The 25,790-nt window shown below is 35.9% G+C and overlaps 3 protein-coding genes across 4 annotated transcripts; 1 reads left to right on the top strand and 2 right to left on the bottom strand.

Annotated features, from left to right (window-relative positions):
- Positions 1-237: 237 nt before the first annotated feature.
- On the bottom strand, positions 238-3,166 carry LOC130726775 (uncharacterized). 2 transcript variants are annotated; one of them, XM_057578079.1, is made up of 5 exons: positions 2,687-3,166; positions 1,274-1,939; positions 1,100-1,179; positions 898-969; positions 238-706 (listed from the first exon to the last, which is right to left on the bottom strand). In XM_057578079.1, exons 1-5 carry the CDS (start codon positions 3,149-3,151, stop codon positions 490-492), a joined length of 1,500 nt encoding a protein of 499 aa, XP_057434062.1. In that variant the 5' UTR covers positions 3,152-3,166; the 3' UTR covers positions 238-489. The 2 variants fall into 2 exon arrangements, with proteins under 2 accessions (XP_057434062.1, XP_057434063.1); XM_057578080.1 differs by having other exon boundaries at positions 238-682.
- Positions 3,167-5,154: 1,988 nt separating this feature from the next.
- LOC130722948 (O-fucosyltransferase 36-like) lies at positions 5,155-8,468 on the top strand. Its single transcript, XM_057573846.1, has 3 exons — positions 5,155-6,670; positions 6,947-7,196; positions 8,101-8,468. The coding sequence occupies exons 1-3, from the start codon at positions 5,457-5,459 to the stop codon at positions 8,275-8,277; spliced, it is 1,641 nt and encodes a 546-aa protein (XP_057429829.1). The 5' UTR covers positions 5,155-5,456; the 3' UTR covers positions 8,278-8,468.
- Positions 8,469-11,145: 2,677 nt separating this feature from the next.
- On the bottom strand, positions 11,146-12,327 carry LOC130726350 (probable E3 ubiquitin-protein ligase RHY1A). The gene is made up of 3 exons (XM_057577605.1): positions 11,902-12,327; positions 11,672-11,787; positions 11,146-11,545 (listed from the first exon to the last, which is right to left on the bottom strand). The coding sequence occupies exons 1-3, from the start codon at positions 12,067-12,069 to the stop codon at positions 11,278-11,280; spliced, it is 552 nt and encodes a 183-aa protein (XP_057433588.1). The 5' UTR covers positions 12,070-12,327; the 3' UTR covers positions 11,146-11,277.
- Between the last annotated feature and the right edge of the window lie 13,463 nt (positions 12,328-25,790).

Genomic DNA, 25,790 nt, shown 5'->3' with positions numbered 1-25,790 from the left:
CCTAAATCCTAGGTTCCCCCATTGCTGAGCTTAGTTAGGACTTTGCAAAGGACTCATTTTTTAATTTTGTTTTTGTTTGAAAATAATAGGTAGTAAACCAACATGAAAGGACAATATGATATATGGCTTGGACATAAAGGATCGCCTGTAAAGTAACCACTAACCAGTAAGTCAGTAACCACCATGAAAGGACAATATGATATGGACACAAGTATAACTTCACATGCCGGATACTAATTTCCCAGGAAGATATTAAGATATTACAGATATTATATAAATCATTCAAACCTTAATTACAACTATTTTTGCTGTTCTTACACATTTTACTGATGCTATAGTCCCCAGAGGAGACATTTGTGATATAAATAATATCGATAATGTACAGAATATAGTTAATGCAAATAGTAATCACATGTATTTTCGCTGGCCTCAGATATATTGATCCTTACGAGCGAGACTAAGTGAGGGTTCAATTCTTTTGAACTTAATTCAGTTCCACTGAGAAAATGGATTGATGCTACTGCTGCGCAATGAATTATCTTGATGAGCAAAAAGATTTGGGTGCAGGTTTTCGTCATCTTCAAATGTTGTCCACCCCATTGTGCTTTCATATTTTTCTTCAGCATGGTTGCGCATATTTTCCTTCTCTCCAACATTTTCCTTCACCGCATCCAACACAACACTGCCATATCGGTCACAGGGCGATCTTTAACAGGATAGACAAATATTAGTAAAACAAGACGATTTTGGAATATATATGACTATATGTGATCCAAAGTTAAGATTAAGGTGTAATTTGCAGCAGTCACACTAGCTATTATTCCAATTTCCAAACAGCTTAAGCATCATGTGGTGTCAGTAATTACAAATATAAGAGTTGTTATGTTGATGACTCACTTGGGAAAGTGTTTTTTCAACTCGGGCTTGTTCTCTGGATGTTCGGTAGAAATTGCTTGTATCTGGTCATTCCTGTTTTATGTCACAAGAAGTTTGCATTAGTTACATTTCTAAGAAAGCAACTAAAACCAGATTTCTTAACAGATAGACAGTTATACAGAAAGATATCAATGAAAAATGACATAATTGAGAGAAGACTTACGAAAACTTTGCATTTGTGTTTGTGCTCCTAAGTTCTGTCTGGATTATTGACACCTCCTTGTTTATCTTGTCCTCAGAAACCTGTTCATTCATAAACAATTTTGGCTCAATGTTAAAATTTAGCTCCCATCAAAGTAAATGAGAATCACAGTTTGTAACAAAGGAATGTGGAGACCTTATCACTTATGGAAAATTCGGACGGTGATACATCAGAATGCAAATGCAACTTGTTCTCCATTAAGAGAGACAAAGGTGCTGTCTCATCATCTAAGTCATTTTTCCTCAATTTCTCGAACCCTTTGAACCCCCATTGTTTTTTTGTCGTTCTTCCCTCTGGTTCAAGAACCTGATCTCCACCACTATGCCCTTCTTTCTTCTCCCTATGAAACAGAATTCCGAATGGTTTCCTCTTAAAATTTTCTGGACCATCCCACAAGGGGCTGTCCTTGGCATGCCTTGTTTCATTGTTGGCATAGATAGTTGAAGAAGGAATCTTTGAATGAGCTGAGTGCATTTGTAAAGAGGGTGAATCGAATATGCTCTTCTCCTTCGAATGTTTTCCATGTTTGTTAGAAGAACCAAAGCTAAATGCTCCTTTGAAGTTCTTCCTGGTTTTCTTCTTATTAGAATTTGAGTTCTCCTTGTTCATCAAGCATTGATCATCCTTCAAGTCAATCACTGACCACTCTTCCTCTGAATTTTGTTCCCTGTCCTGTGCCTCAGCAACCACCATAACATCTCTGCCTCCAATTTCACCTCCTTGAGCCGCCAGCCTCTGTAGCAAAGGCCTTCTTGAAGAATGGTACTCTCCTTCAGAAATGCATTTGGCATCAAGCAGTTCCTGGCAAGTGGCAACAAACCAAAAGGAAATTTAATTTATTAAATAAGTTTAGCACATGTTTAAAAATTCTTCTATAAATTACTTTAATGGCCAAATCAATTCTAGTGCTAGTAAGATTCTGGGTGTCATAATTGATTCTAAAGAAAGAGCTATTGATCCAAACATGCTATTAATCACCTAATTATTAGAATCTCAAACACCTAATTATGATAATCAATTATGGTGAGAAGCTAATAGCTTCTGTGTGTCAGAATTGATTCTAAAGAAGGAGACACTGATCCAAACATGCTATTAATCACCTAATTATGAGAATCTCAAACACCTTATTTTCATAATCAATTCCGGTGAGAAGCTAATAGCTTCTGTGTGTCAGAATTGATTCTGAGGAAAAAGATACTAATCCAAACATGCTATTAGTCACCTAATTATGAGAATCTCAAACATTTCAGCCAAAGCCAATTGAACTAGAATATTGCCAAGATTCAAATATCCTATCCTCTACCACCAAATAGATTATATCTTGTGTTCCATCCTGTTCTAACATGTTTAGCAAATAAAATTGCAACTTAAAGGCTTTTCAACTCTCCGCATCAGCATCGCAATTTACAACCACATCAACTCGCATTTGTCCGCAATTCGGCAATCCAGACATAACCACAATTTAAAACCCTAACAAATGCTACTTATGAAAATAGATAGCTCTAAAGTCTAAAGTAACACTGAGCTGAATTAGCAGCACTGACATACCTGTAAGAACCCTATCTTATCTCTGAGTATAAGGGGATAATCTCGCTGTGGATGAGGACAAGCAAGAAGGGTTTCAAGCAAATGAGCTTTAAAAGCAGAAACCTCAGCTTCAGGAAGGATATCATCACGGTGAAGAGCCATCAAGTTCAGCAGCTGGTGGAGAGTGTCTTGCTGCCATTTGAGGTTATCGGACTGCAGCTTGTGCTCTGCGGATACCAAACGGTGCCGTTTGTTGAAGCCCACGGGAAGAATGGTCTTGCACAGAGAGGTGATTGAGTTGTGGATGGATGAGTAGTACGTTTTGGGTGCGTTTGAGGGTACCATTTCTTCAACAGTGGATGAACCAGAGTTCTGAAGAAATTGATTGACAGAATAGAATTTTGTGAAATTTGGAGATGGAAGAAATGGTGTGACACAGTGATATGAATATCTAGGACATTGCTCTAAACGGTCACATGAATACATGATGATGCTGGAGTTCGAAGTAGCCGTTGTGTGGGGTTATGGGGGTGAGGTGGAAAGAAATTCAACTGTGTCGTTACCTTGACTTTTTTCCCTTGTTTTATGCTTCTATTTTTTATTACTTTTAATCGTTTCTATATTTATTTGTTAAAATAAAGAATAAAAATGCAAATTAAATAATGTAGTTATTTGTCAAACTAATCTCCAAAACTAAGAATATGAATTAGGAATGAGAGATTCAGAGATCAATCCCTATTGGGTGTGTAACTTATTTTTTCGACATAAAAAAAATGTCAAACTAAAATATTGTAGTCTCTTTCTCATTCATTCTTCTACTTGAAATAAAAAAAAAAATATATATATATATATATATAGAGAAACAACTTCTCTTAACATGGATAAAGTCACACCTAATAAAGAACCATTAAAAACCTCCCAAACAACCCAGGGGCGGATCCAGACATTATATATCGGTGTGGCTAAACATAAAAGAAATTATAGACTAAAATACAAAGTAGAAATTATATTAGGTAGCAAGCAAGAAGCACTATAATCTCACATGAAAAGCACAAAAGTTTATTCAACCATGAAAAGTTAAGACTAATTTATGCAGTAAAAAAGATAAATTTTGCTTTTTTGGGAAAAAACATTACAATGCTGCTAATTTAACATTCCAAAGTTTGCATGCACAAATCAACAATCAAAACAGGAAAACTCATCAAAAAAAACAAACGGAGGTAGCTCCAAACTCAACATGATTCCATCAAAGAACTCAGATCTGCTGAGTTCATAAGCGAAAATTTTCACCAAAAAAATCGATCAAACTCAACGCATGCAACAAGTTCATAAACAAAAAAAAATTATTTAAAAATTGAAAAAAAAATAGAAATAGGAAAAGATCCTCCAACATGAATTGTCAGTGGCATAGTAAGGTGAATTACGAAGTTGATTTACCTGAGAGACAATGAATCAATTGAATTTCCTCTTATATTGTGGTGGATTAGTGCGGTGATCAAGGTTCTCAATGCGATGAAAAATTTAGGAAGGTGAAGATTGGTGGGTTTTCAATTTTTGGGGAAAAGGGTTTTAAGTTGATGAATGCCGAAAAGCAGCAATGGAAGAAAGAAAGAAAATCGCGTTCTAATTTGATGTTAAGCGTGAATTTTGATTTTTTTACTTATTAAGCTATGGCGGCGCTTTCGACTGTCGCCATACATTAACACAAAACTTTCAGCAGCAGATCCTGAACCGCTGCTATATACGATATTAACAAAAAAAATTAAAAAAACTGGTGTGGCTAGCCACAACGTGGGTCCGCCCATGAAACAACCTCTAAAACCCTCTCAAAGAACCATTATCAAAGAACCTCTAATAACCTCTCATAGAACCACTGAACCCCTGTATTTAGAAGTTGATTAGTATTGTACTCATGTCATGCACGGTTGTTATTACGAAATATACAAATTTATAATATTTAAAATAAAAAGTAAAATAGAACACATATGTACGTCATAAAATGGGGACTCGAATTTGATTGAAAAAATTCCAACCACACATGACCCATTGAATGAAAAAATTACAATTCATTTAACATTGAACAAATTGTCGAGTTCAAACATAATAACTTTACTTAAAAAAAAAACATAAAAACTTTGATTTAAAAAAAAATAATTTCATTGATATTAAAGTTAATAATTATAATTACCAAGGGAAAACTTTATTAATTCTGTATAACAATGAAGATTAAGATCAATTTTCTCGTTGTGGATGTTGTGCGGTTCAAAATATAAGTTTCTTATAGTTAACAACGATCGGTTTTGGATTGGGCTCCAACTAGCCTGAATTGATCAAACAATGTATTTTTTAAGGAAGAAAAAAGAATCATCTAGGCCTAGCCCACTTGCCCTTCAAATACAGTACTCATTTTTTCTCTTATCACTTATTCTTGTAAATCAAACAAAATGTTAATACTGCTTCCAAACAAAGCATAACACCATAATACTCCAACAGCCACTAGTTGAAATGTCAAATGGGACCCACAAAACCTGAAGTGGGTGGGTCAGTAACCGGTAATTTAAGTTTTCAACTACCGACGCAGTTCCATTTGCCTCCTCTCTGGGTTTCTCCTCCGCACATCTTTCCTAACTCGCTCACCGCCACTCACTCTCCCCCACCGAGTCACACTCACCGACACACCGAGTGGAGATCCAACCCAACGATTCACCAACTCGGTAACTCACATTGATTCAACACCTCCACCGCCACCGAGTCACCCACTCACTTCCCCGCCGTGGCTAAATCAACACAGATGGAATCGTCTTCCGACGAGGAAGACGACCGCCACAACCTCATCCAACAGAACGAGAGGAGGAAGCCTCGCACTCCTCCTCCCTCCACCGCCGCCACATTCCACGTCGAAGATTTCACCTCACGATGCCGCCGCCTCAATTTCCGCCTCCAGAAGAAGCACATTCTCGCCGTTCTAGCTCTCCTCCTCGTCCTCATCTTCTACTCCGTCACCGATCTCCGCAGCCACTTCTCCATGCCCTCCTTCAAGTTCGATTCTCTCGCCGATCAAATGAAGGAGTCCGAATTGCGCGCCATTAACCTCTTGCGCCAACAGCAACTAGGGCTCTTAACCGCTTGGAATCGCACTTCCCAATCCAACACTTCAGATCCGAACTTGGAGGATCTGAAATCTGCGTTGTTCAAGCAGATTTCCATCAACAGAGAGATTCAGCAGATTCTGCTGAATCCACACCGGACAGAGAACGTGGTTGAGCCTGAATTCGATTTCGGAAACGCTAGTTTAGGGTTTGATGGTGCTGATTACGACAGATGTAGAACAGTGGATCAGAAACTTTCACAGAGAAGAACAGTTGAGTGGAACCCTAAAGATGGGAAGTTTTTGCTTGCTATTTGTGTTTCTGGTCAGATGTCAAACCATTTGATTTGCTTGGAGAAGCACATGTTTTTCGCGGCGCTTCTTAATCGAGTGTTGGTTATTCCTAGCTCCAAAGTGGATTACCAGTATGATAGGGTTGTGGACATTGATCACATTAACAAGTGTTTGGGGAAGAAAGTGGTGGTTTCCTTTGAAGAGTTTTCGAAGACTAAAAAGGATCACTTGCACATTGACAAGTTTCTGTGTTATTTTTCGAAGCCTCAACCTTGTTATTTGGATGATGATCACTTGAAGAAGTTGGGTAATTTGGGTTTGTCTATGAGTAAACCTGAGGTTGTTTGGGATGAGGATATCAAGAGCCCGAAGAAGAAGACAGTTCAGGATGTTCTGGGGAAATTTGAGCATGGTGATGATGTTATGGCAATTGGGGATGTGTTCTATGCTGAAGTGGAGAAAGAATGGGTGATGCAACCGGGTGGGCCAATTGCGCACAAATGCAAGACGCTGATTGAACCTAGTCGGCTTATTTTGCTCACAGCCCAGCGTTTTGTTCAGACATTCCTTGGGAGGAACTTCATTGCATTGCACTTTCGGAGACACGGTTTTTTGAAATTCTGGTATAGCCTTTCTTCCTTGTTTTTTCATTAAGCACTGATAACAGCCATTTACATAGATCACTTGAGTATGATATGTTTGCTGACAACATTGCTTGCATCTGCATGTTTTCTGGCTAGTGAATTGCTGACTGCATTTTCATGGCTCATCTTGAATGTTGTAGCTGTTTGCCTTAATATAAGGCTTTTGCCTCATGAGAGAAATCAGAAACTGTTTTGCAGTGCATTTTTTTATTTCCCTTTGTATTGCATCTAATGATTCATTTTTCATGTTCACAGCAATGCTAAGAAACCGAGTTGCTTTTACCCCATTCCTCAAGCTGCAGATTGCCTCTTGAGGGTGGTTGAGAGAGCCGATGCGCCTGTCATTTATCTTTCTACCGATGCAGCAGAAAGTGAAACTGGTCTGCTTCAGTCACTAGTTGTGCTGAATGGCCGGCCTGTTCCACTTGTAATACGCCCAGCTCGAAATTCAGCTGAAAAATGGGATGCTTTGTTATACAGGCATCATATTGAGGGAGATTCACAGGTGAGATGACAGGGCCTCTTAATATTTTCATGTGGTTTAAAGTTTAAACTTAATATAACTGAACTCAATTCCCCATCCATTGATGATCTTTGGAGTTTGTTGCAAATGAATAAGTAAATAAATCTTTTAAGAAGACTTAAACATATCAGTTGATCATGATTCCCTTGTTTGTTTGAAATTGTGGGTTGCAAGATCTGGAAGGATTAGAGCCTTTTCACCATTCTCAAGAGGCCCTTTGAAGCCTAAAAGAAATCTTATAATTCTCATTCTGTCAATCTGTCATGAAAGCTATCCACAGTTTACTTTCAGGAAGATAATTAAGAACTTTAGACCCTATGGTATTCACATTGTTGGTTTCAGTTGTCATGCAGTGGTGATGGCTTCCGCTGATTTGGTGTATTGCTGAAAAAACCTGCAGTGTCTTATATGATAAAATACCCCAATCTTAGTTTGTTGAGACTTGAGAGTCCTACATTAATTAGAGATATGACCAAAAAAATCCTTTAAAGGATAAGCTAGTTTTTTGGGTAGAGTTAGATTTAACCTAAATTCTAAGATGGTAGCAGCCTCTATTCTAGATCTGTTTATTTGAGGCATCCATATACACCCGCAGATGATCCTTCCACCAAATTCCACACTTCAGATGTTCATCCCTCGGGGTGAGGGGTTGTTTTGAGAAGGCTCACATTGACCAGAGATATGGCCAAAGGAGTCCTTATAAAGGGTAGAGCAACCTCACTTTTAACCTAGCTTTGGGGGAGTTAAGCTTAACCCAAATTCTAAGCATTGTGAACTTCTAGTTGTGTGGTTCTTTCCTCACTTCAACTTGCTAATCCTTTGTATGAGCTGGTTACTCTCTTAATTTCTTTTGCTGATGTTCATTACAAACATTTTCACACTGAAGGTGGAAGCTATGTTAGACAAGACTATATGTGCCATGTCTAGCGTTTTCATCGGAGCACCTGGTTCGACTTTCACTGAAGACATCCTGCGGCTGAGAAAGGACTGGGGATCAGCATCGTTGTGTGATGAGTACCTTTGCCAAGGGGAAGAACCAAATATTGTAGCAGAAAATGAATGAAGAATGAATAGAAGACAGGTTTCTCGTTCCGTTACTATTTGTTCAATGATAGGTGTGTTTCGATTTTTTCAATGTGCCATTTATGATGATAGAATTGGCAATGTTGTTGTTGATAAGTTTTACTGTACTTCTTATACGTATTCTTTTATCACATTGATTACCATTTGTAAAATATACACATTGATCCTGAATTTTGATCCCGAGCAATTGTGTATTGTGTAGATTATTTAGTTTTAGTAAACGTCAGTTAATTATAAGAAGCTTTATTTTTAGCGTACTACACATGGATCATATGATACGAAATACAAATAAATGGATTCACATAGTGGTTCAGTACTTTGCCCAACTCATATGAATAAAAAAAAATTCATTGTCAACCTCCTACCGCTTAGTGTGCTAACCTTGAGATGAATGATTAGGTCTTGAGATGAATGATTAGGTCTTTCTCACACTCGGAGAAAAATTATTCAGCAAAATAAATAAGTGGAGAAACATTATTAATTGTCTCTTATCTATGTGCTTCCTACTTCTACAAATTCATAGAATTTAAAAGTTAAATCTATCTATTTTCTGCCATAATACTTCCCATCTTACTACTTCCATCTCCAGCTATTTCTGCCAAACTACAAAGAGCTAGGTTGCCGGTGTTGGGGCAAAATCCGAAAGGAAGAGACAGGTGGTGATTGTTTGTCCATAAGAATCACTTACTTTGCATCAAGGGAAAGTTGTCAAACCTAAAAGACAACTTATAATTCTTTGTCTAGCATTATTATAGGCATAAAAACGTAATAACATTATTATATCTTCACACCTTATTTTTTAGGTGTGGAGAGGTGGAAGAAGAAAGAGATAAGAAGAAAGGAGAGAAAGTAAAAATATGATAAATGATTTGATTGATAGAAAAAAGAGAAATAGATAAAAAATAAAGGTAGAAAATGAGTGAAGATGTATGTGTATATATTATAACTCCATTAAGTTGCACATTGCATGAATACGAAATGATTTTATTGGAGATCTCCTTTGAGTATAGTATTGTCACTATATAAACGTATCCACCAAATATCTCGTATATATATATGACAAAATGATGTATAAATTGACCAAACATTTAGGTATGGAACTAAACTTGATTTGAGTTTAATTAGACATGTGAGTTTGTCTAAATTCATGACAAAATTTATTTGAGGAAGAATGTTGTCATGCAAATTAATTTGAATTTTCTCAATGAAAATTAATTACGGAAATTATTCAAAAGTAATATATTTCTTCGGTTATATATAATAGTGTTGATTAAACCCCAGTGGTAGGAGCTGCGGGACATATGAGTTGGGTAGGGGGAGGTCCAGGAATCGATTTCTGGCGGATATAATTTATCTTTCCGATGTATAAAAAAAATCCAGAAAATTTTCAAGAATGTAATTTTTTTTTGTGATCCTAGAAATTGCTCAACGATGCAATGGTGGAAGATGTAAATGGTGGTGGCGGCAACAGTGGAGGCTATCGACCGGGGAGGGAAGTAATGATATATTCACACCTCACTTTTTCTTCCATCTCTTTTTAACTCATTTTTCTTTTTATCTCTCTCTGCATTTCCTGTCACATCACATGTCATATCACTTAGGGGTGTACAAGACCCGGCCCTACCCGTCAACCCGGCCCAAGCCTTAAAAGAGACCGGGTTCGGGTTGATCTTTGAGTTACCAGACTTCGGGTAGGGTCAGGTTCGGGTTGACACTTGGGTCACCCGGCCCTTCCCACATATATATTTTATAAAATTTTAATTTGTTATAATGATTAAAATGTGATACATGGTGCTCAAATTTATCTTATCATGTAGATGAAATTAAAATGTTTAACATTTACCTTATGAATTAAATAAACGTTGGTCAAACTATTCATACTTTCATGCTCTAACAAGAGAAAATCATGTGTGTGTATTATGCATATGTGAGACAAGTGAAGAAATGATCAAACAAAATGTAAACCTCTCAAGTGCAATAGAGTATGAAAGAATTGGATTCTTTCAAGTTATTTATTCTAAAAAATAGTTCCAACTTATAACTTTTTTAGTAAGTTATTATCTTTAAATTTTACAATTAGTGTCAAATAGTCTTAAACTTATTGTCCCTCGGACCAACCCGGTCCCGTCCTACATAGATCCGTCCTATATTGGACCCGCATAATGTCGGGTTGCTTCGGGTATTGGGATGGGTTATGGTCTATGAATTGACCCGATCAATATTTAGGGTCGGGTTAGGGTTAACTAAAACCCGTCCCAACCCGTCCCTTGTACACCCCTATATCACTTATTTCTCTCACTTCTCTTCACATTTTAAAGTGGTGGAGGTGGAAATGGATGGAGAATTAAACATTATTATGACAATTGAGGTTTTTTGTGTGGTAGTGTTACAGATGAGGTGCCAAGTAATAGTGATAAAGAATGTTAGATGGGTGGCGGCGGCCGGGAAGGCTCGAAGACGTTGGAGGTGATGATATATTGAAGTGAAAAGAAGGGATAAGAAAAATTATTTGGATTGAAGGTTTAGCATGTTTTTAAAACTACATATCTTAATCACAAAACCATTTTAAATAAGTTCAAAATTATTTCCATCCATTTTTATGAAACATGTTTATTTTAAAATCTATATTCAATAAAAAAAACCACAACCACCCAAACATGTTTTGATTGAGATGGCTTTTAGTTGATGGAATGGACTTGACTTTAATTATCCAAGATAGACTACGGTTAAGAGCTATTGACCACTCAATATGCAAGGCATTATTTATAGTTTTAGGTCATGTTTGGATACTGGTTACGCCAATACTAAAAAAAATTTCAAACAAAAAATGTACGAACTTTTCTTACGATTTTAGATGAAAGTTCTTTCACATTAACTCAGCACTTAATCTCACGCGTATTAAAAGTAAGTCAGATGGTCAAAATTCTTGACTTCATCATCCAACCAAGTCTACAATTACACACAATGAAAAAAATAAAAACTAGAGGGAAAGAATGGTGGTTCTGCAGCATGGACAGTGTGAATTATTTTCCAACCAAGGCTTCAAGCATCTGGAATGGAACCTGTGGGCACAAGGAAGAGGAATCAGTGTCTCCCCATTCCTGAATGTTTCCAAACACACTGCACAATCCTCTTGCTCTGAGGCCTTCCAGCTCAATTTGCTCCAACTGAACCTCCTTGAACCACTTTTCCTTGACCCATATGTCTCTGTCCCCAACTCTCCTAAGCTTCTTCTTCTCTCCTCCACACTGTATTTGAGTACAAGTTTTCAAAAACAATATAGAAAAAAAAAATTCTCTAATCAGATCTGAGTTTCAGGTATCATCACATCAAGTCACCCATGAAAAAAATTGGAAAATTTTGCTCATATATACCTATTGGTTTCAGATACCCTTTGTGCTCTGAACTTGTCATCCAATCTATGTTTAGCTTCTCTTGCTGCTCCCCCCAAACTCTCATCAAGGTGTGCCTGGTATAGCAAGCCTCTTTGCTGTTTAAATTCAAATCAAGAAAGTAAATTAATGCAACCCCATGAACAGTTGTAGAAAGAGAAAGGAAAATTCAATGGTGAAAGTTGAAGACAGGGAGAAAACAGAGCACAGACCAGGGAAGAAGATGAGGAAATGCGAGATTCATGGTTACTTGCATACAAACAGAACGAAGAGCGCCTAGTGGAGTTATGAGGAGCCAACAGTGGTCCATCCAAGCACCCTCCACTTTTATGGAACCTTCTCCTTCTAGCTGATTCAACTCCCGGAAGCATTCCTGCCATTTTTGCTGAACAGAGCACAATTGTTCTTCAGCTTTGGACTTGTTCTTTCTATTACTGTTATGGATAGAGATCAATGGATAGAAAGAGGTGTTTAGAGCAGGCTCTTTGCTAGTGCTTTGCTGACAGAGGAAAAGAAAAGAAGACAGAAAATTCTCGGATTCAGAGAGCCAAGAATCCCGCAGCTAAGGTTGGAATGATATGAGTAGGTTCATGATTAAGTTATGTGTCTATGCCAAACAGGCACTCAATTAAAATATGAATATAAGTAGATTGTGTTGTTTATGGTAAGCCAAATATCTTATGAGGTGTTGGTGGACTATAACTTTTCACAAAATGTTTAGTAGCTAAAGTTTCTAGACGAGTAATGATATATACACACCTCATTTTTTAAACACTTCATTTTCACCTCTTTTTATTTCTATCTCTCTCATCTTATCATCTATCACATCTCATGTTTTCTCTTTCTTACTTTTTCTTTTCTTTCTATCTCTCTCATCATTCCACCTCTCCACCTCAAAAAAGAGGTGTGGATGAAACATTACCCTTTCTTAGACACTTTCATCAAACGCATAAATATGAGGTTGTTCTAACTTAAAAACACTAGTTTTGATTTTAAGTGTCTATGAATACTGAATACTATTATGTTAAATACTTAGTTGGGGAACACTATCACCATAATGGTATATGGCTCGAAATTAATTGCGATTATTATTTAATACATAAAAAAGAAAGGCAAAGGCTACGGTACAACAGCTGTTAGGTCCTGTTAGGTCCTGCATTGGTACATGACAGGTTTTTAACCATTGATATAATATTAAAATATTAGATGGCTGAGATCAAATGAACAACATTACTGAAATACCCTTCAATCATAGTTCTTTCATTCTTTTCTTCCAAAACACTTTCTCCATGCTGCACACAAACACTAACCAGAAAACTAAACCACGAGACCCAAGCCCACACACTGAGAATCCTTGAGATGCATTTAATCGGTGAACAAAATCATGATATATGAAGTAAAAATGTATTTTCATGTTTTAATAGGAAGTATAGAAAGCACCACCTCCTTTGAAACCCCAGATTCAGAAAAATAATCTCAATAAGAATGAAAACATAAATCAAAATGTCTATAGTGAAGAAGCAATGAATTTGAGTAGGAACAACCAGAACTATGTTTCATTTGGTTATGTTTCAGTTGAGAGGTAGACAACAGAAATGTACAGAAAATTGTATGAGGTGAATGGGAAAATGAAATGTAACACCCCGATTTCGGTGGCGTCACTTTAGTAACCAAAAATAAACTTAATGCGGAAAAACGTGATATATTTTTTTTCGATAATAACTAAGACAAGACTGAATTAAATAAAACCCAAAAGCGATATCAACAGAACTAATATACAATATATATAACAGCCCCCGCTGTAAGTAGCTAACCACGTCACGAGTAAACCTCCAGTGACGGGTAATAAGAAAAGTAGCGCCCGTAGGCAATAAGTACAAACCAAATCTAAAGGTAAGTGTCTGCAACACCATCCCTCAAAACTGAGAATAAGCTGGCCCATCGGCCTGAAACAAGACCTCCTAAGTCCAACCAACTCTCTGTGATTCCCGTAAAGAAACCACACAAAAAGCTATCGGCGGGAAACTACCCTGTTCCCAACAGAAAACATAACGGTCAGAGCTAAAACTCTACTCCTACACTAATCTCATCTCAAGGAGCTCACACCAGCACTAAAACCTACATGCTAGCATGATCGTCGTCCGAATTCGAAATCCAAAACGACCTAGTCTATGTACACCATCCGTCCTCCGCTTGCTACCGCGATGCGCTCCTGTTCTAGCATCCCAACCCTAGTTCCCCCCGAAGGGTGAACCGTCGTGAACCAGTCCGCCAAAGACATCTGACAAAGGGCGTTTGTCCGCCAAAGCACACACAGAAGACGCGAGGGTCAACTCTAAAGAATTATGTAAATAATAGCAAGGATAGATACAGATAATAGAATAGCCACTTAGGCTTATAGCTAGGGATAACATCCTAGGGTTGCATATCTCACAATGAATACAAAAGACGGTAAATCACAGTTAACATGCCTCAAATAGAATTAACAAGTATCAAACACACTCATCAACTAAGTCAGTATGCATGTTGCATGAAATGATATGCAGGTTAACCCAGTCAACCACATGCATTCCGGAAACGGATGGACATCAAACGGATCAATCCTAGCACCAGCAACGGTGGGACCATTTCTGCCCGCGTGTCTCTTACACCACACAAAGGTAGCCAGATCAGCAGTAAACCCGAAGGTCTGCCATTTCGGTCTGCTACAAGAGTCGTCTACAAACGCTCTTACACGGCATTCCGGGTCTTATGACCATTTTGGAAACCGACGAGGTCCAGAGTACGTCCTGTGTTAATACCTCATTAATGTTGCATGAATGCAGGATGATTAGTCAAGCAACGTCTCCGATCTCACTCGACACGTCGCCACGTGTTCTAGGTAAATTAAAGTCTCTAAAAGCTTACCCTAAGGTAAAGTCGATTCTGCGACAAAAGACACTTCTTCCCAACAACACATAACCCATGATGATCTCCAAATCATCCGACTCATCTCAATCCGATGGTCACATCTGCTCAACGAGCACAGAGTATCACACTCTCGGAAACTAACGGTTTCCCGGACTTATCCCCAGGATAGCCCAACAAAATAGCTGCTCCAACAGCACAACAATAACAGCTGCTCCAACAGCACAATAACAACAGCTGCTCCAACAGCACAATAACAACAGCTGCTCCAACAGCACAATAACAACTACATACTCAAGCCTCTCAACTTTCTCAACACTGGGATCCGACGACACTTCTCGTTTTCCAAAACTAAGATTTGACTTCCAATGCCTTCCTTCGAGGTTGTTATCATTACTTAAAGAATTAGAGGTTATTTAAGGTCTTATGAGTTTTCTTTATAAAATAGATTCCATTTTGTCTTATCGCAAATCTTATACATTTTCAGGATCTCCCAATCCCAAATCACTTCCAGAGAATGTCTCGATCCACTAACAAAAACAAGGCCCGAACCTCGTTCGTCCTATCAAACTTTCTCAAAAACTCTCAAAATAAAATCGGCATGACCTGCCCGCAATCCTCACTATACAGAATCTCAGATTTCATTGCAAAAGCATAAATACTCAGCACAATCAATCAACATGTCATATATCAACATATTAAGCAATAACCACATAGCACTTAGCATATAAGGCATGCACCACACATCCTAGATTACCCACATAGCACGTAGCATGTAAGTCAATCATCAAAAACATTCAGTAGATGCATCATCTACATTGTCAGCCGAAGCCTCAGAAAACGTTTTTCCAATCAAACACAACAAGTGCATAAACAGTAAACAATGTCGAAAGCATCGACCCTAAGCATTAACTAGAGATTCAGTGAGAAGCCCTCACCTGTAGATTCTCCAGAATGATCTTCGAACGTTTCCTCATAATCAAAGTGTTGTTCCTCAGGGAAATCCTCAAAAGCACTTTTAAAATAAAACCACAGAATACTATCAGAACCTATCGGAAACTAAGCTATCGATGCTCACTAAGGTTACCCGAAGTAGTACATACTCCGAGGTATGATAATCTAGCGCGAAAGGACAAGTTTTCGGAAAAGGAAATTTTCCTCCTCCTCCCCTATAGGGCTCGGCCACTTTTCACAATTGTGGGATTCGATTTTTCTTCGATCAAACTTGGTTCCTATGCTATCATTAGCCGTAACTAAGGGTATTCTGAACTCGGAAAAATTATCGGATCAAAAACTGTCGCAGGGGTATTTTGGTCATGATTTTTAACTTAGAATTTCAAAACTGAAATCCCAAAAAGAAAATTTGACAGGGACGTTACTAACGACGTTTATGACAACTAATCCTACTAGCACTAAGCTAAGGCGATAGTTTTTAGCCTAAAGGTTGAAGCTTTACTCCAAAAATGGGTATTTAAGGCTAAAATTGATTCCGGCGGAATTCCGGCGACATAACCGAAAATCTAACCCGGCAGAAGTGATCTTGGGCACATAAGGAAGATGTTTAGAATCAAAAATGAAATATTCAGGATAGTTTTGCAAAAACCTCAAAAGTATATGCTCAGAAAAGTCTACAGAAAAGCTATGGAAAAAGCGATCAGAGGTAAGGATTAGCGACTATACCTCGAAGCCTTGAAGCAGCAACTGATTGATCGACGATCAAGCAAGTAATGAAGAAAAACTCTTCCTCCTTCTTCTTCTCTTGGCCGCGGGTTTGGGTGGGGAAAATGGGTAGTTTTTGTGATTTTTCTTCCTTTCTTGGCTATATATAGAGGTTGGCAAAACGCGGGAAAATGAAAGTTTCGCGAATCTGATTTTTCCGGCGTCATTCTCCATGAATTCTAAGATATGTTTTGGCGAAAGAATTTCAAAACTAAAATGAGGTCTCCTTGTATTTTTAGCAACTAATGCATAGTCGGTATAAAACTATTTTACCCGATAAGTTGCTTTTTGCATCGGATGTCGGAATGGAAAACTTCCTTCTGAAGAAAGATTGAAATCATCAAGAGAAATGGGTGTACGCGTGTAGAATATTCATTTGAAGCTCTGAATAGAAAAAGTCTTCATTGTCGAGTAATTCTAGGGTTTTGAGATACCAGGGTTTCAGTTTCGGCAAACTTCCGATGATTGGAATCGGACGTTCGTAGATTCTAGAGTTTCGCCTCGAAACGATTGTGATATATGGAAAAAGAGAAGTTCTAACATTTCTCTGAAGATTTTTGGAATTAACTTCCATCGTGCCTAAAAGTGAAAACTAGCTATATACTAGGGTTTCTGACCTAGGTTTAAGCGTATAACGATCGTGCTATAACTTTTATCGACTTCGGTACGATTCTAAGACTTTTCCTGAACTTTCTCCTTCATAAATATATTTCATTTAAATAAACTTTTGTTCAGGTTTCCCTTCTCAATACGTCAAACCTAATCGTGAATGGAAATCTCTTCCACTTATTCTAAGCTTAAAATCTTGGGTCTTACATGAAACCATGTCAATTTATTGTTTCTTACTTGTTCCCTGACATATCCATGCTTTTTGAGGAGTTCTATACAAAATGGTACTCCCTCTTGAAGGTTGAAGCTTGTCTTTCTTGATTGAAAGATTTACTTTTTCACGTTACACCCACTTTTCCTACTGATGAAATTTTTTCACAGTCTGCCACCACAATCAATTGTTATTCTTGGTTTGTGTAGATCTTCATTTAACCCATGTCTACTTAGGATCTGTTGGTGTCCAAGTCCAACTTCAGATGCATGGAAGAGGGGAGGAGGAAGGACATGGCATAAGTTGTAAATTGAAAACAATTTAGGGGTAAATTTGTCAAATGTAGCTGATGCAACCATACACCACTTGTAAGGCTTATGCACCCTAGCCTTTGCCAAAAAGAAAAGCTTTACACTTGAAGAGAGAAATAAAGAGAATAGGAAGATATAATAAATGTAATATATGACGTGATGTTATAAAAAAAAAGTTTGATGAGTGTACCTTTGTGGTTTATGCAGCATAACTGTTCCTTTACATAGCACCAAAATAAATAAATTCATAAAACCATTACTTTACATGAGGTGGTGGACAAAATTGGGCCATAGGTTTTCCTGCATTATTGTTTAAACTTTAGAGTTTAGAAGTATTAGATAGTGGTCGAGTAATGATATATACACACCTCATTTTTTAAACACTCTACTTTCACCTCTTTTTATTTCTATCTCTCTCATCTTATCATCTATCACATCTCATATTTTCTCTCTCTTACTTTTTCTTTTCTTCCTATCTCTCTCATCATTCCACCTCTCTACCTCAAAAGAGAGGTGTGGATGAAACATTACCCGATAGTGATCTGTCTAAGGTTGTCACTATGCACAAACCTCTGTAGATAGATTCATACAATCTTCAAACTAATATTCTTCAGCAAATTAACAAGTTAAATTTTTTCTTTGTAAAATTGTAATATTTAAACATGATTGTTGGCAAAATATTTGCTTGACACTCTTCTACCTAAGTTTTTCAAGACTCATTGCTTCAAAAATTTAACCTTATTGACACTTATATATATTAAACTCCGTAAACATACCTAGTCCTAGTATGCTTCAATTATAATTATCAATTATATAACTATAGGCGGTCATTGGAATCTACCAATAGTAATGAGAGAATTAGTAGCTTCAAATTTTAAAGGCTTAAAAGCACATTTGGTCCCCCACGAATGCGAGTCGTGCAAAATTAGTTCCTAAACTATTTTTTTAGCATTCTCAATCCCCCACGTTTTCTCCTGTTACCACAGTTAGTCCTTCTGTTAGATTTTGATCGGTTATTGCTTAGGTGGATTTTTTAAATGACTTGGATGAGAGAGAAGAAGGTTAGTAGGAGAGAGGGTACGCATGTGCCTTGCACGTGCCCCTTTTATTCATCTTCTTCATCAATTTCATCTCCCAAACCCAGAATAAACCTAAAATCTTACATTCATCAATGCATCTAAAGCTCCTTATATTTAATTTGCAACCAACAACAAAAAATGCCCAGCCCCATCTTTCTTTTTATGCAACCAACATGAAGATAACCACCCATCTTTGCAGATCTAGAAATTTTCGTTCACCGTAGAAGACTTGGGTTATTTTTGTTTTGATTGGCTTGCTGTTATAGAATAAAGATGATGAACGTGATGATAATGATTCATTCATATGTCTATGGCTTTATTATTATGAATCTATGATGGAAATTGGGATGTAGATACAGAACGTGATGATGGAAATTGATATTTGGTTTTTTCTGGGTTTAGTTATGAAGAGATGAACATTCATCATGTTTTTTATTTTTTTTTCTTTTATTTTTTAGTCAATTTTTTAATAGATTCTGTTAGTTTATAGACGGAAAACTAAAATTGCAAATGGAGGGTAACGTCGGGGACTAAAAATGCTATTTTTAAAGTTAAATGACTCATTTTGCACAATTCGCATTCGTGGGGAACCAACTGTGCTTTTAAGCCAAATTTAAACAGTAAAAAACTATTAAAATATAATGCAATGGGCATAATTTGAAAAAAGAAAAATGTGGGAGTTCATTTGATTGCAAGTTATGGTGCATACTCGTTGAATTAATATAATAAAACCATTCATATATTATTGTCCAACCGTTTAAGTTTTTTGAATAATTAGTTGTTTGGTATGATATTAATTAAAATCTGTATAAACAAAAGGTTTTAGAGTTCCATTTTTATTGTCCTCATTTTCTAATTAAAAAATGAAATTTAAACACATGACACTTGGTTTATTAATTGTACACTATATATGTTTTAAACTCAAGTAGGCTCTGATGTGTTAAAAATAATATATTAAAAACATTCACATGAGCCCTTATCCAATAGTTTGAGCTTTTTTAATAATTGGTTATTTGACACATTAGTATATTTGTTTTAAACTTTATAATGATATTCTCAGAACATACGAAATTGAAATTGAATTTTGCAGGTTAGGTAAGAGGTGACGAAGAAAGCAAGAAGGACACGGGTAAAGAGACTCAGGATGAAGATTCAAAGTAGGTCTCTACTCTCTAGCTCTGGAAAAAAATACATAAATTTTTGTATATCTATTTTTCCACTTTTCTATTGAACTAAAGAAAGAAACGTGTCATATATTATTGAACTGACTTGTCGCTTTGTGATATTGCGCACAATCAGCAATCACTACCTCTACCTCTAATTGTTCTACATGAATGAATAATAACGACAAAGATCTTCAATCTTGATCATGTCACATGGGCCCAGTTTGGAAGAGCTTATTTGAGCTTATCTGACAGCATAAGCTCTTATGCCAGTGTTTGGGAGAGCTTATGCAAACGGCTTATGGTCTGCCATAAGCTATTTTCAGCTTATTTTCATAAGCTACTCAGGATAGCTTATGAAAAACAGCTTATGCTTATACACAGCTTATTTTTAATTTATTTCAATAAATTTTTAAAAATAGCTTATGAATAAGCGCTTATGTCATAAGCGCTTATGACCATAAGCGCTTAATTAAGCTGTTTATCCAAACGGGGCCATACACTCAGCTGTAAATTAGTGGGATCAGACTGAAGAGTTTTTTACAAGAGAGATTTGAAACTTTAATCACTTGCTTAAGAAATAAAGTGATAAACCTCTATATTAACTCGCAGCTAAATAATCTAATACTTTAATCAATGTATAATACTCCTTCCTGTTATTTTCCCCTTGCAAACGTGTCCCACATTGCCTTCTATATCTAATTTTACACTAACAAATTAACAATCGATAACCTATTTAAGTCCACCTATAGTGTTTCTTTTTCTCAGAACTCAAAATGAAAGTACCAAATCAAGTGCTCCTACATCAATATGGATTTATTTATATTAATAGTAACCTACAGTACACAAGCCTGTATACATGATGACTCACCCTAGCAAGACAAAGCCTTTTGGTACCACTCACTTACATTCTCATGGCATCCCTTTGTTACATTTTTTTGCCAGACTTTTTGTATTTCTAGTTTTAGTTTGCTCTAAAACAGAACACTATATTTGTCCTCACTTATTATTTGAAATTTTCACAATTGTTATTTTTACTCTACTAGTGTGTGGATATATATAGAGGCGGAGGCAGAAATTTCAAAAGTGGGACTAAGATCTGAAGGAATATAATTTGTAAGAAAAATTCAATTTTTATTAAATAAAGAATATGCCAAAAAAAACATAAACAGGGCAAGAAAGAAGCAGCAACCCAATGTAAGCAAAAACTCTTTTGTTGAAGGTTAAAACTTAAAGGGGACTTTTTACAAACAGTTAGTGCATAATATTTATCACTTTTTTTTACAAGCAAAACACAAGCACCGCAAATTCAATCTCATATAATCAAATCAATTAATAAGGTTATTAAAGCCGGATCGGTGATCAAACCGATGAGGGCACTGGTTCACAGTTCATTGGTTCAATCGTAGTTGAACCATGGTCTGACCGGGATAGCCGCTATAAATTAAATATATCATTTAAAAATAATCTAGTAGATTGCACAAATAAAAATTGATACTAAATAGTTACATAACTTCAACTGAGAAGTTAAATTTAAATTTACCTTAAATTTATATTTACCTTAAATATCATAGATTCAAATTGACTTCTAATAGTTTTAAAGGATTGTTTTAAAAATTAAGGCTTAATACATTAGAAGACCCCTGGAATTGTAAAGAGAATCAGTTCCAGGACCTGGAAATTTTTTGCATCAAATTGGGTCCCTAAGAATTTTTTTTTTTTAATTCAATTAAGGCCAAAGTGTGCCAGACTTCAATTTTATCCTAGTCATCAATTCCACGTGACTTTTTTAATTTTTTTAATTAAAAAATTATAAAAAAATTAATTTTTAATTCCAACTCATCTCATTTATTTAAGGAGAAAAATAAAAATAAAAATATTAAAAAATTACAATTTATTTAACCAGAAATAAACCCTTAAACAACCACAAATTCAACATCACCCATCATCTTCATCTTCAACCCCAATCCACCAAAAATCTCTTCTCCTTACCCAAAAACCAACCCCACAAACCTCTTACCCTCCTCCCACTGTTCTGGAACCCAAAAAGTCTACATCCGTGGGTATAACCTAGAAGCATTCTTCTTCACAACTTTGAATCCACTTTTCCAATATATATATAAAGCCATAAATCACACCCCAAACATAAACCTAGAAAATAGTTGAAGAACAAAAGGGGAAGAAGCTCAGAATTTTCAATCAGAAAATGGGTGGGGGTGGGGAAGAAGAAGAAGAATGGATTTTCTTGTTCTCTCCTCAGTTAGGGTTCAATTTGGGAGAAGATTGGGATTGGGTTTACTTTGGGAGTGAAAATGTTTTAATTAGGGATTGGTTATAAGGATTATTAGATTAGATTAGGTTAGATTATTAGATTAGTTTATTAGTTAGATTATTAGATTGTTTAGTTAAGGATTATTAGATTAGGTTTTTTATTAAGTTTTTAATTTTTTTTTCTGATTAAATAATTGAGTTGAAATTAAAAATATTTTTTTTTAATTAAAAAAATTATGAAAGCCACGTGGAATTGATGATTGGGATAAAATTGAAGGCTGACACACTTTGGCTTAATTGAATTAAATTTATTTTTCTAGGGACCCAATTTGATGCAAAATTTTTCTAGGCCCTGGATTTGATTCCCTTTACAACTACAGGGGCCTTCTGATGTATTAAGCCAAAAATTAACACAAAAAATTGAAATTCTATGTTTCGTATAAGTTAAAACTATTATATGAGCAGTTTCAATAATATGAACAGTTTCAAAAAAAAAAGTTATGTTGGAAAGAGGTGCAACTCTAATGTAAAAAAAAGTGCAGTCCAGTAGCTCTCACGTCTAATCAAAAAAAGCTCATATGTAACAAAACCTCAATGTCCATTTCCAATTTCAATTATTAGCGGATAACACTCTTACCGTAGCCGCAAAACACAGTATGTGTAACCTTCTCACACCAAATCAAAGAAAATGCGGAAAACATATGCTCAAAAGAATGTCGGCTGAATCAGAGAGAGAGAAACGCAAACAACAAAAAGATCGAATGCCATGGTCTCGCTTGAGAGAGACATACGAAGAACCAAACCTTCCTCAAGTCCCACACTGCTTAGTTTTTTTTTTGTTGAGAAATTTCTAAAATTTAGGAGTGACTAAGCAGGGACAAGTCACCCATGTCCCGCTGCCACTAATGTGATTAATGTAGCTGGATTTGTAATTAAGTTGGGTAGACAGTGCAATTTATCATAAATTTTTTAATTAAATTAAGTTATTATGTTTACGTGTTATAAACTTTGATCAATCAATTTTCTACGTGGTGAATCTAATTAGTTGAGGATGACTACATGGACATTTCAGCATAATTTTGGTGCCTTTAAAGTTTTAAATGACATTGAGTCTTTCCTCTTCCACCTCTCCCCTCTTTCTTCCACCTTTGTTATCTTATTTATATTTCCCTCCCGCCTTCTTCATCTTCTTCCATATATAGCTCAAACCCAGAGATTCATCCACCTAGAAATTCATCGCCTCGTTAAAGTTGATGGATGAGTCTCTTCTTTAGATTGCAATGTGTTTTCAGATTCTTGAGAGATGGGCGATATGTTTTCATTTTGTGAGTTTGGGGTTGTATCACCCTTAGTTGACTATGCTCACTAGTCACCACGTCGACGATTGATTTTTGACAAAATAGATAGCATATAGTTTAAATCCCTCTCATTATTTTGATCTGTGTATGGTTAAAGTCAAATGTCTCCCAAAAGAGTGCGACTCTTAGGAATTGAACTATCGATTTAGGGGTTCAAACAATTATTTTTTACCACTGCAACCGACACTGGTTAGGGGTTCTAGGATTATTTTAAGTGACCTAATTGAATTATTCTTTCAAATTAAAAGACCTAACACATTCAACTCTTATATTTTATTTTACAAATTAAAAGTGTATGCATCGAAAATATAAACTTTGTTTAAACAATCATTCAATTAATTCTAGCACATCGTAAAATATAAATTTATTTTAATTAACGTTACATGTTGTAATTGGTTTAAACTCTTATTTAAAAAAAAGTGTGTGAGATTCACATTTATATGTCTTCCACTTTTCAAATCAGAGAGGGTTAAGGTCCACAACTTTTTTATTAGCCATAGACCAAAAAAAAAGTTTACCCATGAGGGAGTCATGGTACTTTATGGACCACTTCGGGCCTTAGAACTTGCCTGAACTGTCTTGTGCTCTTCGATATCGCAGGCCTGGGCCTTGTTAATGGGTTTAGTATTTTTTGAAGCTGCTGGTTCTCACCGAGAAAAAAAAAAGGATATCCTTCATAATGAAATAAATATTATATTGGTCTAGTATTTATGGTTTATTGGAAATTTCTTTGATTATTTACAACCCATATTGTTAAGGAGTATTTTTGAAGTTTTCAACTTTTCATATTGGTAATATCATTTTTTCTTCTTTGTGTAAATTCCTTCAGGAAACTATGTATTTGTCCATCACTAAACCATCATCTTATTCTAGTTGGTATGATAATATCATATTTATTACATAAAAATTAATTTAAATTTATGAATTGAAACAAGTAGAAATAAATTCTACAAGAAATTATCTAATTATTGATGGTCTGAGAGAGGGAGAGAGATTTTGAAGAGATGAGAGAACTTACCTATCGCGTTTGATTTAGCCATCTGCATATATGAGTGTTGGAAGTGCAAACCTTACACATTTTTTCCTAGTTTTTCCAAATTGAGAAGAAAATAGCACACTTATTTTTTTTTGGTTATCTTACTACTAGGCTACTAGCTAGTGATCATAAACTGCAAGAAATGTGTTAGAATATAATATAAAACCATTAAAGTGGTCCTTATCCAAAAGTTTCACTTTAATGGTTTTATATTATATTCTAACAAAATGAAATTAAATGTTTGTTTTTATAATTTTTATCATATGTATTACCAGGTGAACTTATCATTTGATAAAAAAATTCAATTCTAATTTTCTATTATTGATCTCATTTTTTCTCTTTGTTTCACTTAGGCAAATCAACTTAAAAATTACTAACTTTTTTGTTAGTCATCTCTTCTCTTTCTATCTTCTCTCTCCAAATTCTGTCTTTCACAACCAAACAAAAGAGGGAAGGAAAATTCATTTTATCTGACAAACTGGCTCTCTACATTGATGCAATGCAACCTTCTGTTTTTTTCTATCAAACCGCGTATAGCAATTACGTCAGTTTCTTATAGTGCCTAATATTTCTTTGACTCTTATCATGATGATGTTCAAAAGAGCCTGTCTTATTCTCAATTTCTCATCTGATCTCATCTAACTAAAGTGTAAAACACTAAAACCGTGTATGACGTTGAACGCATTAACTCGTACTACAGTTAATGAACTCTTGTAGTAACTATTTATCTAAAATCTGAAGCATCCTATAAATAAACAATTTAGTGCTCTTTTTTACTACCAACTAAAAGCTTAGAGCACTAATGTCTCAATCACAGAAATCAATCCTCATGTCATATGCCACTTTCAAGTAGATGACAAAAGCAACATTGGATATCAATATGTGTCTGTTGAAGCTTTCCCTATAATTTCTTTGTTTCACGCGCAGGGAAATAGTATTTGGTCTCCTATTTTGGTATTTCAATAAGTGCGATTTGTATCACTCTTTTTGACTGGTAGTGCTGAGATTCCAATATCTTATCCAGGAAGTGATAACTAAACAATTATAGAGGATATGTCATTGTCGACTAACAGATTGGGTAACGAACCTACCAAAAGAGAGCCATAACGAACAACTAACACAACGAGCTAGGATTGAATCTTGACTGCCGACATCGTACACTGTTGGTTATGGTAAGAAATTAATCTAGTGTTTAGCTCCTCCCTCTATAGCTATGACAACCTGCTCGGAGCTTTTCTCATTCATAAAAGTTAATTACCAAAATCTTGGGAATAAATCACTATGACAAAAACGTTCATTAAAATTTGCACAATACAACACTATAATTGATTTAGCGTCGTAACCAAAACTGACTTTAATCGTGTCGAAACTAACATTTTACGTCAGTCTCAGAGGCTAACACTATGTTTAGAGAGTCTATCGGCTTAGATAATTTTA

Source organism: Lotus japonicus, chromosome 6, assembly GCF_012489685.1.
Source record: "Lotus japonicus ecotype B-129 chromosome 6, LjGifu_v1.2".
Taxonomy (NCBI): Eukaryota; Viridiplantae; Streptophyta; class Magnoliopsida; order Fabales; family Fabaceae; genus Lotus; species Lotus japonicus.
This window is presented reverse-complemented; position numbering and strand designations above follow the sequence as displayed.

Excerpts from the sequence above, each read along its gene's own strand:
- LOC130726775 (XM_057578079.1), bottom strand. The coding sequence starts at position 3,151 with ATGTATTCATGTGACCGTTTAGAGCAATGTCCTAGATATTCATATCAC. Across the intron at positions 970-1,099 it reads AACACAAATGCAAAGTTTTC|GAATGACCAGATACAAGCAA; the intron begins GTAAGTCTTCTC and ends GACATAAAACAG. Across the intron at positions 707-897 it reads TTGAAAAAACACTTTCCCAA|ATCGCCCTGTGACCGATATG; the intron begins GTGAGTCATCAA and ends ATCCTGTTAAAG.
- LOC130722948 (XM_057573846.1), top strand. The coding sequence starts at position 5,457 with ATGGAATCGTCTTCCGACGAGGAAGACGACCGCCACAACCTCATCCAA. Across the intron at positions 6,671-6,946 it reads CACGGTTTTTTGAAATTCTG|CAATGCTAAGAAACCGAGTT; the intron begins GTATAGCCTTTC and ends TCATGTTCACAG. Across the intron at positions 7,197-8,100 it reads ATATTGAGGGAGATTCACAG|GTGGAAGCTATGTTAGACAA; the intron begins GTGAGATGACAG and ends TTCACACTGAAG.
- LOC130726350 (XM_057577605.1), bottom strand. The coding sequence starts at position 12,069 with ATGGCAGGAATGCTTCCGGGAGTTGAATCAGCTAGAAGGAGAAGGTTC. Across the intron at positions 11,788-11,901 it reads TTTCCTCATCTTCTTCCCTG|CAAAGAGGCTTGCTATACCA; the intron begins GTCTGTGCTCTG and ends GAATTTAAACAG. Across the intron at positions 11,546-11,671 it reads AGGGTATCTGAAACCAATAG|TGTGGAGGAGAGAAGAAGAA; the intron begins GTATATATGAGC and ends ACTCAAATACAG.